Source organism: Drosophila persimilis, unplaced genomic scaffold (assembly GCF_003286085.1).
Source record: "Drosophila persimilis strain 14011-0111.01,24,50 unplaced genomic scaffold, DperRS2 tig00000124-arrow-pilon, whole genome shotgun sequence".
NCBI classification, from domain to species: domain Eukaryota; kingdom Metazoa; phylum Arthropoda; class Insecta; order Diptera; family Drosophilidae; genus Drosophila; species Drosophila persimilis.
In genome coordinates, this window is record NW_020825294.1 from 11,367,750 (window position 1) to 11,382,430 (window position 14,681).

At 41.9% G+C, this 14,681-nt stretch overlaps 2 protein-coding genes and 1 long non-coding RNA gene across 3 annotated transcripts; 1 reads left to right on the forward strand and 2 right to left on the reverse strand.

Annotated features, from left to right (window-relative positions):
- The first annotated feature begins 3,182 nt into the window (after window positions 1–3,182).
- Window positions 3,183–4,003, forward strand: LOC6598128 (protein CDV3 homolog). Its single transcript, XM_002023248.2, has one exon. It carries the CDS (start codon window positions 3,214–3,216, stop codon window positions 3,910–3,912), a length of 699 nt encoding a protein of 232 aa, XP_002023284.1. The 5' UTR covers window positions 3,183–3,213; the 3' UTR covers window positions 3,913–4,003.
- Window positions 4,004–4,452: 449 nt separating this feature from the next.
- LOC6598127 (borealin) lies at window positions 4,453–5,541 on the reverse strand. The gene is made up of 3 exons (XM_002023247.2): window positions 5,268–5,541; window positions 4,723–5,213; window positions 4,453–4,660 (listed from the first exon to the last, which is right to left on the reverse strand). The coding sequence occupies exons 1-2, from the start codon at window positions 5,518–5,520 to the stop codon at window positions 4,786–4,788; spliced, it is 681 nt and encodes a 226-aa protein (XP_002023283.2). The 5' UTR covers window positions 5,521–5,541; the 3' UTR covers window positions 4,453–4,660; window positions 4,723–4,785.
- A 421-nt stretch (window positions 5,542–5,962) lies between these two features.
- LOC6598126 lies at window positions 5,963–6,512 on the reverse strand. Its single transcript, XR_003408641.1, has 2 exons — window positions 6,439–6,512; window positions 5,963–6,368 (listed from the first exon to the last, which is right to left on the reverse strand). It is a non-coding gene; the product is annotated as an uncharacterized LOC6598126 (long non-coding RNA).
- Between the last annotated feature and the right edge of the window lie 8,169 nt (window positions 6,513–14,681).

Sequence of the window (14,681 nt, forward strand, 5' to 3'; positions counted from 1 at the left end):
GTATATTTAAAAGGCATTTAGCAGAAAGAAGTTGGGTGTGATATGCACTCTCTTCATTGGGATCCTATTTGGTATATCTTCTCTGTTGGTTTCGGCAAACGTGCTACCAACTATCCATAATTCGACAAACAATTTTCATGCCACACGAGCAGTCAATGGATGCGATCCACATAGAGAGGAGTGGGAAAAGCGCGTGCATGTGTTAAAGTCGGGAAAACGTGCGTGACGCGGATAAGTCTATAATTTAAATGTGTTGTAACACTTTACTGTAATGGTCTTACGTATGTACGGTACAAATTGTCGGGTTCAGGCCACGGGGAAAATGACTGAATAAAATTTTCAACGGACTGCGTCAGAGGGCTATAAACAGCTTTAAAGTAATCGAGTCGCACAATAAGCATAAAATATAATGTTCATATGAGCAAACAGTATCGAAGAAGAGTGCACTGGCAGAGGGTAAGCCGAGCTAAGGCGAAAATAAAATAAAACTCCATGCGAAAGTTCTTTGCTGAAAATTGTTTACCACTGCCGATGATACTGAAACTGATGGTCATGATGATGTCATCAGCACTACGCGAGGGTGTTCCCGAATTATGCATCATGGTGAATGTGAATGTGTCCCCATTGAAGGATTCCCTGTTTTCGTATACGCACACCACCCCCCAGACACACCCTCACAAAATCAATAGCAATAACAGGAGTTGGAGTTGGAGGAGGAGAAGGAGCTGAAGCTGGTGCTGGAGCTGGAGCTGGAGTAGTCATCGTTGAGATGAGCCGCAGACGTCGCCGACTCTCCGGCCAGACGGGCCGCCAATGTGGCGCCAATATTTTTAGCAGTCTCCCTTCCGGTGGGGGTTGATTTTCCTCTGTTCCATCGGTACTGTTCTCCTTCCGCCTCCTGTTTCCCACCCCGTATGTGTGCGGTTCCGTCTGAACTTTTGATGCTTTCGGTTTCGGGGCTTTCCTCTGATAGTTTTCACAGTTGCTCTCTGAACTTTTCATGCAGACTTGGCTACTGCTCCTTTTTTCAGCCACTGACTCATGTGCAATGAAATGTTCTACTCTTATTTCCAAACATTTCCCTTTGATGCTCGAGCTCTCCTAATGAGATATTTGTGGCCTCGAGGAGTGGAATTTTTAAATGAGAGGGGCTCGAAAATATTGAAAACTTTGATTAAAAATCCAGATACATTCTTATGGTCTTTGTCTAATTTTTTACTCCCTGCGGCTAGCGGCAAAATTTTAATTTTCGATTTCACTTTCATCTTTTAATTGGCCTTTGGTGTTAATTGAATAATATTAATTACTAACTGACAATCACAGGTGCTTTTCTACATCCAAAATGTAAGTGGTGTAGACATCGAATCGACTCTGGGCAACCGGAGATGTTGAGGTAAGCGGCAACATTTTTATAAGACAAAGAAATTTAAGAAATTTAAATGGTTTTTAGGAAAAAAAAAACAGTGGCAATATTAGTAAAGTACAAAATTGACACAATATATTTAGGAACCATTTACTACGAAATTCCATACTCAAGGAGAACTGGCGTGATATTTGTTTGTGGATTTTCTGCCCGTTTTCTTACAATATTTCACCATTTGTGGACTTGTAAATTTACAGATTTTTACATACATCTGTCCATGTTCCAAAGCTATTATTTATATAATTTAATTAAATTTCTTTCTGGGCTTTTGAAACATCTATTAGGTTTCTCCTTTGTATCCAAACAAATTTGATTACTACACACCCAAATGGTCCCCACTAATTAAATAATAAATTTAAGTAGTGACATGAACAAATCTTGTTGTTGGCGTTTCCTCCCGGTCCATCCCGGTCCGTCCCTCTGGCCCTGTCTCTTTTGGCCAGCACATTTGTTTTATGTCATCGTCGTTTCATAAAAAGCTTTTGCAGTGGTGACGATGCCAGTGTCGCCCCGGCGACAAGGACGACAAGGACAACCTGCACTTGCATTCTGCCATTGCATTCACGATGCGCTTCTCCTTCTGCCACTGTTTCTGCTTCTGTTTCTGTTTCTGGTCTGTGGTTCCTGGTAATTACTCAAGCAGACGTCGAGCACTCGTGGAGGACTTGTCGGCTGGCAAACATAATGAACATATGCGGCACAGTGGCATAAAAAGGTTTGCTCCTCCACTCCAAATGTCGCCGCATAGCGGGAAGTGGGCGAATGCAGCGATTGCACAGAAGAGGCGTGGCCAGGGCATTACGCGCACATAATTCTAATTAGTGGCATATGTCAGCGGAGAGGATATCTCATAGACCATGTCCCTCCTTCCTCTCTCCACACGCTCAAACACAAAAATTATGTTATTACAGCTTTCGAGTACAAGGGGGATACGTTACGCGTGGCCGGAACCATGGATTAGGAAACCGAAGCTTTAGTTACCCTTGCATGTTTTTATAATTTCCAATACGTGCATGACATAGTTTTTCAAAGAGAATTCTATGGTACAGACACACCTACAGGCCTATGTCGTCTTGGGCGTTGGGACACTCGAAGCGGTGCCGCTCTTTGCTCACTGTCCGATACCCCCAATCGATACCACTAATGCTTCTCACACAGCACAATGTAGAACGTTTGAGTCCACCCATTATATTAAAATATATATAAATATTTTTTTAGTTTAGTTTAGATCTTTGAGCAGAAGCTCTTGGTCTTAATGAAAATACAACTTGGAGATGTATAATTACATTATTTTCTTATGGTCATTCACTATGATTGTACGTTTAATTTTCGCGTATCTTCTAAATTATAGATGCCACAGATTTTTAGTCCATTGTGTGGCTGGAAGGGGGTGGGGCAATTGTAACAGCGAAATCTAACAGGAGTGTGGATAACCAGATGGATGCTGATCATGAATATATATACTTTATATATACTTATATACAAATGCAATAATCCAATAATTGGTAGAAGAAGCTCAGATCGATGTCCGTGGTGCTGTAGTAAATTTCAGTGACAACTGTGGCTGCGATTCATCGGAAGACGAGGTGCATAGACGCCCCATGAGCTGCGGCGTTAGTCTATTTATTTCTCAATATCAAGTAGGCTCTTATTAACCAATAGTTTTGCTGTCAATTTCAGACGAGTTTCTCCAAAAATAGATATTTCGCAGAAAAATTGTACTAGTAGGAAAACCAATCCGAAAGTTTTGTTCCTGGCAGAGACTAAAATATACATACAAATATACAAAAATGTCCAATCTCGAAGATTTCTTTTCCAAAAAGGATAACAAAAAGTCAAAAAGAAGTGCCGAATATTTGGCCGCTGAGGAGCTGTACAAAACGCTCGAAGAATCAACGAAGTATTCGTCGGAGGACAACTCCAACCTGGAGGATGCCTTTCAATCGGAGGCATCGGGAACTGATTCTAAAGGAGCCTCAGCTTCGCTGAAATTCGGGATCCGTTTCTCAGATGAGGCCTTCAGCGAAGAGGATGAATGGTCTGACTTCACCGAGGAGAATCGTCGTCAATTTACTTACGTGCCACGCACCTTATCGATGGCGCTTACATCCCCTGTCCCTGCACCTGCCCCATTCGCTGGTGACGATCTGAAGGAGGAGCCGGAGCAGCTGGACACTGGAGGTGATGGCGTTGATGTGGGATCAAAGGATGGGGAACGCACGCTTGCCACAACATGTCCCTGGCAGAAGTCGGAGCAGGATAGCAAGGGACAATCAGACAGGAAAGCGAATACCCCGGTGGTCAAGAAACAAATCTACATTCCCCCGGCTCTCCGTCAGAGCCAGGGCGACTTTAACAAACGCAAGGCGCAGCCACTTCAGCGCAAGGCTCCGTCTACGATGCCGTTCAAGCCCCAAGCCCCCGATCTCAATAGCCTGGAGTACTTTCCGTCCTTGAGTGACTCAAAGATATTGAAGCGCCCCAAGTAACAGCCGGGACGCCTCTACTTGTTCTGTTCAAATTTAAAATCAACCATAGCTCCCTTAATAATAAATACAACAAGAAGACTCACTCTCCCTATTTTCACCCTGTATATTCTGACAGACAAATTGGCACTCCATAGACCCATTAGCATTACACGACTCGCTGGTGGTCCCCGATGTGTCATTAGCTCTAAACGAGCCAAATATTTACAATAAAATCGGCTATAGCCTTAAATGCACCCCGTGGACTTCGAGCAAAACCCAACCCAACAGCAGGCCTGAAAAATTGAACTCCCCAATACTAGCCTGGTCTGCAGCAATCGGCAAGCTAATGTTGGCTGTAATTTTGTTCTCTACTTCTTTTGGCTAATAAATTGAGGTTGATGGAAGTGAAAGTGGTTTGAAAATGAATGAACAAAACGGCTTCGTTATTCAGTAAGCTAGATGTACGTAAAAGGTACTTTTTATTCCCATTGTAATGTGAGTTTAATGTTCTCATGCTACAGCTGGCTTGACATGGGATTACCAACTGATACGAGCACATCATTGGTTTTAATATAATTTATTCATCATTCTGTAGAGGATACAAAATGAAACGGAAAAAGTTAGTTGGGATGGAGCAGCAGAAGGCATTGTTGATTGGAGGATTGGTTGATTGGGTTGGATAAGGCGTGGTTCGTGGGAAGATCAAAGTCGAGTTTAGCAAGAAAACTTAAGTTTGCCATTTGTTCCATATGAGTAATCCATTTTGGACCTATGTAATATAATATTATTTTATACTTAGAAAAATGTATTATCCACTTATTTCTTACATACATCTTTGTCGGGTATTACTGATTGTAAGCTCGTCCAAAGTAGCGGTCCAGGGCAGGGCGTACACTACATCTTGCCCATTTTGGTGGCCATGTCCACAATTACTTCTAGATTACTCTGCAAAGTCTTCACTTGGTTCAGTACATTCGCGTCCAGTTGCATGAGCACCTCACGGTTCACCTGCTTCATTTTAAGAGGTTTTACCATGAACACGCCCTTTTTGGTGGGTATGTGTACGTCGGCACAGTCCTCCCGCCGATCAATCTGAACAGCCAGCGGGCTGCCTCCACTGGACAGCACCAACTCTCCGGGGCGTGGAAAACGTAAAAAAGGCATGGGTGGCACTTTCTGTGGGGTTCTTCCACGGTTAAAACTACCCCTGTCCATCGATTGTATGAGTGAGCGCGGCAGAAGGGAGGTCTGGGGAGTACGCGAACGTCCGCGAGCGGTGCTGATCGAGCTGCTGCGTGCTCGGCTGGTTGGTGGCTCGGGAACTGAAGAGGATAGCTGTGAGGCTGTCATAGTAGCAAGTATTTGCATTCACTTACCCTTCCACTTGTAGTCGGTGAAATATTTCAGCTTCAGATTCAAAAACTCCGACATTTTCATCTCAAGCAAATGATTGTCAGTCCGGGCGTGGATGAGCTTGATTTGAGTGTCCACCTGATTCTTGGCGCGCTTCTCAAGCTCATCGACCTGCTCCAGAACGGCATCGATCTTGATTTGAGTTAGGCGTACCTTCTCCTCTTGGTCGGCTTTCTCGCGCTTCGCCTGACGCGACACAATTCGGGTGCGAGGCATCTTTCTGAACTTCCGATCGACTTATGAATTATGATACTTGCTACAATAATTCTAACGAATACAATAATTCACAGGCTACTTGGTTATGAAAAAACATTAACTAGTGCATTATTTCTGAACTGAACTTTATGGAAACATACTAAAATAAATTACATCTAGATACGATTTATCACGTTGAATGAGAAACAAAACTCAAGGATAGATCGATTTTATCAGTAAAATTGTTGTTTTTTTTATCTTATTTCCATACATTTGTATGGAGGGTTTATTTTCACAAAATATTCATTTAATTTTTGCATTCATCTATTAGATCCACTGACCATCATTGGTCTGTGTCCACGACAGCACGGATAACTCCATGATGTCCTTAGTAGTTTTTTTTTCTAAGTGTCGAAGCTAGTTTTAGCTCTAAAGCCCTCCAAAAAAGAGTATTCAGAAAATGTGTGAGGAAAAAAATTACATCAAATAATTTATTTACACCAGTCTTATTTCTTGTAGTTTTTAATCAAGAGATGTTCGCTAGAGAACGGCCCTTTTTTGGGCACATTCCAATTTGGTTCCACTTCTGTCCAGAATGTAGTTTCTTCTGATCCAAGGTCTCGCGATTGATTTTGGTAATCGGTGGTGGATCCTACTTTCCTTCTAAGCAGGCTAACAGTGTCCCCCATAGGGCCCATAGCAGGAGCAGCAGCCATATGGTCCGCACGGGCCGCAGCAGTGATTGATCGACCGGAACCACTGGCCGTTGTAGGGTCCACACAGGAGGCACGGTCCCAGACCACCAGTAGGTCCACAGCAGGTGCCGGGCATTGAACGGAAGCAAGGATTGCACATCTTAGGAGTTCCTTCTGCCAAATAAAAAAAAAATCAATTCTTTATTACACATTTTATTCACTTTTTTTTTAAATAAATATTTACGTTTGCCTGTTTACGGAAGTAGGATTAAAAAAAAAACAAAAAATTTTATTTTTTTTCCCAAAATATGTTTATCGCTTGAGATCTCAGACTAGAATGAAAATCGGTGGAGCTCACACAGGCTCGAGCATTCTACAAATCAAGGTAAATTTCAAGGCCTACCTATTTGGGGGAAATTTGGGGATATTTATTACAATTATTACTATTCTCTGATATGGAGGGTTCCCCTCCATCGCCTCAATGTCATAATTTAGCTGGAGGCGCAACAAGTCGGGAAAAGCTGGATATGGTACGCGACTCATTCTTTGTTTCGTCCCTCGCTTTTTATTGTTTCAGTAAGAGCAGAGTTTTCTTAAGCATTTCATGAGAAGGGAGAAGTGGGAGACAAGTACACGCAAACATATATTTCATCCTGGCCGGGATTCCATATTCTGGCTGCCGGCCCTCCACTTGAGCTGAACGCTGGTTGCGTTTACTCTGGACCAGGACTGGGATTCCCCCGTCAAAGTGAAGTAAAGTCATTTGACAAGTTTTGTCACGTGCGTCACATGCTGGAATGCTTCCTCGGTCCCTGTTTCCCATTGCTGGTGAGCCTTACCCGGGCTTCTGCACATTTCAAGCAATTTTCCAGGCATGCCTTGTTGCTCTGGTTGTTGTCGCCATTGTTTCAAAATTGTTGCGCTCACGTTAATGTTGTTCTTGTTGTTGACCCGGTTTTCCTCTTATTTTCTTTTTATTTTCCCGCTTTCACAGCAACATAGCGACGTTCGGTGGTCGCCTAGGAATGGCGTTGAGGAGTCGTTGTTTGCTCAAATGTGTTTGTGATTATTTAGTTATGGCATCTAATTGAGTTTTGTGTTTGTTTGGGACTTGGAGAGGGCGAAGTTGTGGTGCTGTGCGGTGCTGGGCTGCTGCTTATGCGACGGCTAATTGAGTTGATTACTTCAACAGTTCTCACGTTGTCGTAGGATGGAAGGGCACACGAATGGAATGAAATGGGAGGTACACTGAGAGCGGGGCACTCCCCGTGCTGTGTGGAATTTATACTCATTGATATAGCATAATTAACAGCTTGAAAGTTTTCTTTTTTGCCTCACACATTCCGCATATTTGTACAGAATTATCTCATCTTTCTATCACTTTACACTCCTTCAGTCTCTTTCAATATAAGCTCTGCCGCTCCTTAAGTTTAGCTCCATGGTTTAGTAGCCTTGCCTGCTTTTTAAGCCGTACTCGTACATATATGTATGTTGTAGATTCCGTTCCGTTCCGTTCCATCAACCCACAAGCTCGTCCTAATGCCCCATCGCGTGCCGTTCTCGTATTACAGCATTGCATACTTGCAGGCGTGCAGCTGTTCCCATTCGATGTGGACTCTGGGGCGACTTTAAAGAAACGTCAGACCAGACCCGAATACGTTGTGACTGTGAAGTTTAATGTTACGTGTTGATGTTGCCTTTTTTTGATTATTTTCAGTTCCGTTTGGCTGTTCTTTTTATTTTACATTTTTAGTAACGCCCTCGGCAGCCTGCTGAGAAGTTCAATGTCCGCCATTTTTCAAGCGTCCGTGCAGCGGAAGTTTAGCGATAACTTTTTTGTTGCTTATATTTTTGATTTATTTATTTGTATTTAAACGAAGGCATCTAGAGTTGAACGGAACTCCATTAAAATTGCAGGGCCCTTCTTAAACCTAACCAGGAGAGGTTCGCCCGCCACTTGACTGCTGAAATAATCCAGGGATAAAGTACACAGATGATGAGGTATACATAGGTATAGGAGCAGTGCTTTCAGCCAGACAAAAGCCAGCCCACTCAGTCATACATTCAGTCAGTCGATGGCATCCTTATCTGTTGTTGTCCATACATCCACATCCACTTCCACATCCACAACAACATCATTATCCTTGGGAAGGAATTAGTGCGAGTCAAGTGAACTCTATCACTCACCCCCTCTCTCTCACTTTTTCCTCTCTCTCTCTCTGTCTCTCTGCCTCTCTCTCTCTCTTCTTCTCTGGCTTTCTCTGTGGCTCAACAGCGAAGCATAACTTATGCCCATTGTAGTTATGCATTGAATGTTTTATTGAAATGTACAACCCAACAAGTCACTCAGTCCTCAGTCAGGCAGTCATTCACTCTGCCATCCAGCAGCCAGCTAGGCAGCCAGGCAGCCGCCAATCGAATGCACAAAAACCTCTGCCATGTGAAGACGTTTGTTGATTTATAAAGCGCTGCATGCAATTATCCGCTCAAATGGAGTTTGTCTATTGCCAATAACGCATCCCGGGAGAAAAGAGCATTGTGTACGTGGGGTATTGTTCCGTTTACGGGGGCAAAAAGCAGTATTATGGTTTCCACAAAATTTTCCCTCAAAACTCTGGAGTCTCAATCGGACTGTTTGGATGGACAAAAGAATTTTTGGCGCTCGTCAACAAGTGGTCTATTAAACGAAACTGCATACGAGCCAAATGATGAATGAACTATAGTGAATGAAATAACAGAGATTGTTGATCCAGTGACTAAAGTGGAAAGCGATAATTCAATTTCCATAAAACACGCGGGAAGGCACTGCCATCTCTGTCTCTTAGCACAAGCCGATCTCGCAGGATTTCGCTATACTGCCCGTGAGAGATCACTTCAAAACGACCAGTGAAATAGTAGAGAAGTAAAAGCAATAAGTCGTTTGCTTGATTCCACAAAGTATTCAATTTAGTCTCCCACATTTTAAAAAATATCGAAAAATTGCCCCAACATTTGCCAAGAGTCTCTATTAACAACCAATCATTCAACGACCCTTTGCATTCAGTAGTTGATATGATTTGAAAGCACCGCCACTGCATCGATATTTGTATATATAAACACACAACATTCGAATCTATTTTTTTTCCCATCAGCAAATTAAATTGATTTTCCACTTTGGACGGCAATAGTTTGCAATTATACAAAGAGGTTTTTTTAAGGCAACAAGTTCGAGCAAACAAATTGGAATTCAAGTGCTTGAATTTTCTGAAGACATGAAAATGAAATTCTTGAAAAATGGGCAGAGGGTCAGGAACAAATTCGCAACATTTTCCTCTGGTCGTAAATCACTTAATTAATTAATCTTAATTTGAGGCACCAGAACAGATGTCTCCACCTACACATAAATCTTATAAATTGACCCTTTAAAGTGTCGTAAAATGCATGTTGAGCGAGAGAAGTTTTCAAGACATTTAACCCAGAATGGACCTCGGCCCAAACTGGCTGAAAGAGTGCAAGAAAAAGTTTATAATTAAAACTTTACGCACGTTTGGCTAAGTAAATAGCACAATAGACGCAGACGCACAGGCGCTGCCAACACTAACGCCAACACAAACACAAACACAAACGAAAAACACAAACAAGATGGCTTTGGTTTCGGTATTTTTGGTACGCATGCAGCGTACGAGAATTTTGTGCTGCATACTTAAGTGGACGCCCTCTTGCGCATACACCACACCCCAGACTCAAGGAAGAACATATGCCAGAACCGATGGAGTCCTGTGGGGCAGGGAAAGGAAAATACAGCCAGTGACACTAATTATGTGACCAGTCCCTTTCGAGGGAATTCACTAAAAACTTCACATTTAGTTTTACAGAAAGTGCGATTTAAATCCCCAAAAACTACTTAAACTTTCGTCTGTTAGCCCTTTACACCCAACATTTTTTTTCCTTGCCACTTTAGTGATTATGTTGAATCTTTTTGTCTTATAAATAATGTATTATTTATGAAGAATACGAGTATAACCCGATGCCATTTTATTCGAATGAAGAGATTCCTTTATTGAATTTACAACCAGAGTTTAAGAACAAAATTGAATTGAATACCCAAGCTGCACTCAATTTCAATCGTCCCGTACTTAATGGATACATACCATATCTTGCAGCTATGTAACCAACTTGTAACAAGCAAACATATTATTCATGGGGAGTGCCGCCCGTAAAAACAACAGGAACAATGACAACAAAATTGTAAGCCAAATGAAAGTTCATATGTAAATGTTTTCGCCATGTTTTGTTTGTGTTAGAGTGTGGCCAGCCAGTTTGAGTTTGGTCAGCTGATTGTTTGCTGCTGTTGTTGCTGCATAAATAAATGCAAATGCGGCTGGAAGGGCCAGGGCCAGACTGCTCGAGGTTTTTTCAGTTTGGCTTTAAATGAATTTGGGAGAATTTTAATTGCTCTGATTAAATGATTTTCGTGCCTGGCGTTGGAAAAAACTTTTAATTAAGTATTATGAACGCTGTAAGCTAAGATATTGTTTAACAAATGTTTGCGAAAAGGCTGAGGCCGCAAGCATTGCGGCCTCTCAACGGTCAAAGGCAGAGATAGGGCCATTTTCGAGTTAATTGTCAGGGAAAGGCTCGTTGGCGTTCGGTTGTTGCCACTTTATTTTTGTGAATTGTATGTAAATTATTGTAAATTGTTGCGGTTTTGTCTTTTGTGCTGCACAAACTGGTCATACATGCAAAGTACCCTGTGCGACGGGCAGGCATGCTCAAGTTCAGTGACAGTGTTGAAAGTTGCTAAAGGATTCATATTCAAAATAGCTTAATACAAATACTATTAACTCACAGCAATTACGAGTACTTATCAACGCGTGACCGCTGGGAGAAATCGATATAGTAAGCGATAAATCATTCGAATAGCTCACACCTGGGTATCGTATAGTCTACCCGCTGCGCAAACGGTTCTTCTGTTTCGCGGCATTAATATTTTTCTCTTTTTCTGTAGGCCAGCCTGTCGCTTTCAGTGGCTGTGGCCCATTATGGCCAGGCCTGTGTTTAAAGTTTGTTGTTCTGTCGCTGTCTCCGTTCTGTTTCTGGCAAAAACATTTATTACACAATTCGTAGTCTCCCGCCTCTTTCCCTAGACCCACAAAAATTGTTAATTTCATATACATATATGTATGTATGTATGCGTATGCGTACTGTGTACTTGATCGGTGTCCTCCATTTCATCCAAGAGGCAACTTCATTAATTCAAAAAATGGGTGAGAAAATGCATTTTTGGTAGGAGTATTTTTTGTCGGAAAAGCATTTGGGTATTTTCCAGACTTTTGATTAATGTTATTCAGGACTTGGACTATATATCAGAGTGGGATTACGAGAAATTTTGGCAAATTAGGGTATAGCTGAAAAAAGAGAGTCCAGGTGAGATCTTTAGATTCTGAATAATGAAATATAAATTACTTATACCCCAATGTCATGTATCCATGGTTACTTATTGTCTGTCTGACAGTCTGATAGTCAAGGTGAAAGCAGAGCAATGAATAATGCTAATATTAATTTTAAGAACAAGTTAATTTATTTATTTTAGCCAATCCCCCACGAGATGGTTCCCGACAGCGACAACTGCACCAAACAACATCACCATCGACAAAATACAGAAAAACAAAAAGACTAAGGAGTATACAAAGACAATGTCCGGCTGAAAGACCAAGGCCACCAACCCAACTAAAATATTTCTAAAAGCGGGGGGTCAGAGTTGATGGGAAGTATTCCAAATTTATAGACATCTTTAAATAAATAATAATTGATCATTGCATTATTATGATGCATTGATTATGCACCAAAGTAATCGGATCGTTTCGATTTAGCGAGCGTATTAGACTCGAATACTAATAATGTACTTATTTAACTGGCTATTCAACGTATCCTATTCACCAAACAATACTTACCAAACCTTTCCCGGACCTTATTACTCTTATGTACTTTTACTTATTCCCAAATTTCTCCTCCTTAACTCTCTCTATCATCGTTACCGAATGGCAGATAAGCCTACTGAACATAACCCCTCAAAGTCATAACCCCTCTGACACAAATCTAACCACTCCTCTCTATCCACCACAATCTAATGCAATAGCCCCATCAAATGTCACACAATTTGCATCAGTTTACAGGAAGAAGTAGGTATACAACAGCCAGCCATCCACTTAACCCCGAATCGCATTTCGCCAGCTTCCTCTCGCATCTTAATCAACCTTTAAGTCATCCTCTCGAATCACCACAGGACACTCTGGCCAACCAGCAACCGCAACCTTTAAGCACAAACTTTCAGACCCCTATTTTCGTGCTGGGCCGGAGCTCGGCCATAGGAGCAGGGCGTGGCAAATATTATCAGTGTAATGTTGCATGGAGCCACAGCCGTCCACAGCCGTCCACAGCAATCTATCAACAGGAAAGCAGATAGCCCTTTGTGCAGGTGGCCAAAGTGTCGTCGGGCCTCCAGCTCTGGCTAGGATGGGTACGGCAGGGATAAGGACGGCGCCGCAATGAAGAACGCATGACAGAGTTGCCAAATGCAGCAGTGGTGGCTACCAATCTGCAATCATCTCCTGTTGCCTGCTGCTGATGATGCCAATAAAGTGCCTTTTGTTGTTAATGTCGATAATGATGTATCCTCCTCGGCTGTAAAATGAGCTTTAACCCAAGGCATGCCCCTAAAATAGGGACTACCCGTAGACAATGTCAGAAACGACTTCTTTATTTGACATCTTAGTGGAAATTGTGCGCTAACCTTCAACCCTTTTTGTTCGCAGTTAGTCAAAGTTTATGACTTTTCCATGCAAATCGACTTGATCCTAAGCCATTTGCTGACCATTTACTAATGTCTTGAGCACACTTCTGGTTAATTTATGAGATTCTCAAACCAAAACTTAATTCAATGAAATGTTCAAACTACCCATTTCGTGGATATTCATTCGGCATTTAATTTCACGACAATTATGCATTTTCGCTGTTGTGAAAGTTCACAATGTTCATTTAATTTGTATTTATTTATTCATATGGCAAGCGTTTTATTACATTGCTATGACAACGCGTTCATGAACGAACTTTCCGGAAAATGAGGCATACGATACGGGAGATGTAGTTGAAAACTTCACAGTCAATATGCACTTAATTTAAATTTCCAAAGAAAACTGGTAGGATTTCAGTAGATATTTTATAGGGATTTCAGATGAGCTTCGAAGCAGTGAAATCTGAGGAAATGAAATTATTCTATTGTGCGAATAATTGTCTAGAATTGCATTCATTTAAGCCCAGTTTCCAGGCTTTATGAGAGTATTCCCTGCTAGCATTTATCCAATTTTTTTTTTAACTCTCTGTTAATGTAAGAAATTTTTGCATGCATGTATTACAAGCAGCGAACAACGGCAACTGCAGCATCGGTCGTCGTCATTCTGCAGTTGCAACAATAATAAAATTCTTTAATGTAAAAACAGACAAGAGGAGAGACATAATAAAAATATATACACGCAGATACATCGCCACATGAGTATAAATATATAATATTTTATATGGCGGCTTTCCAAATGTTCAGAGTTGCATTTTTTTTACGCTCCCACGTCCACGCACAAAAGTTTGCACTCCCCACTCGATCACGCCCCATTCGTCTGTCCGGGCATCATGTGTTCAGACCATGCCATGCTATCCTGTCCCATCCCGTCCCATACCAGTCCATCCATGGTCTGGGCAGGGCGCATGCAAATGAAGTTATCCTGCGGTTATTTGTGGCTGTCGTTATGATGTCAGTGAGGAGCAGAGTGCGGGCGCAGCAGATAGGGATGGGGATGGTGCAACAGGATATGTACGTGGTTCGCAGTTGGCTTGCCATTGATTAAAGCTTAATTGAATTTAAACTCAAGTCGAGAACTTTAAGGATTAATTACAATATCCCGGGACAGGGCCATATCAATGAAATTGATGAGTCTCGCCATTCTTTGGCCAACATTTCAGCCGCAATCGTCTTACCTCTTACCCAGCACGCAAGCCGATAAGGACACGACATCAGGTTATACATATGCACTGCCAAAAAAAGCTTCGTAGGTACATATCTCTTGCACAAACGGGACTTACTAAAACATATAGTAAGAAAATTAATGAATGGAGTGGTCAGAAAATACACTTATTTGAAGAACTCCAAACTCTTTAGTATAAGTATTCAGTAATTTGGCTCATGCTAGGGGTTTTTTCCAAAGTGTAGTTTCTGCTTTCAGATATATCGTGTATATCTGCAAGTATGTTGGAGCAATGTTTCGTTTAAACCTAATTAATTATGGCAATTAATTGCAAAATGCATTTGCCTTGGCCAAAGCCAACATTCCACACCCCGATTCCAGCCAGCCCCATAACCCATGAAGGAACCCATACCAACGGCCATGCCCACAGACAACTGACAATTGACCGACTTTTGCCGCAAGGCTGTCGACTGTTTATTCTGGGCGGCTCGTT

Bases quoted from the DNA above. Each gene is read 5' to 3' on its own strand.
- LOC6598128 (XM_002023248.2), top strand. From the start codon at position 3,214: ATGTCCAATCTCGAAGATTTCTTTTCCAAAAAGGATAACAAAAAGTCA.
- LOC6598127 (XM_002023247.2), bottom strand. From the start codon at position 5,520: ATGCCTCGCACCCGAATTGTGTCGCGTCAGGCGAAGCGCGAGAAAGCC. The intron at 5,214-5,267 runs GTAAGTGAATGC...TATCCTCTTCAG, and splicing joins CACCGACTACAAGTGGAAGG to TTCCCGAGCCACCAACCAGC.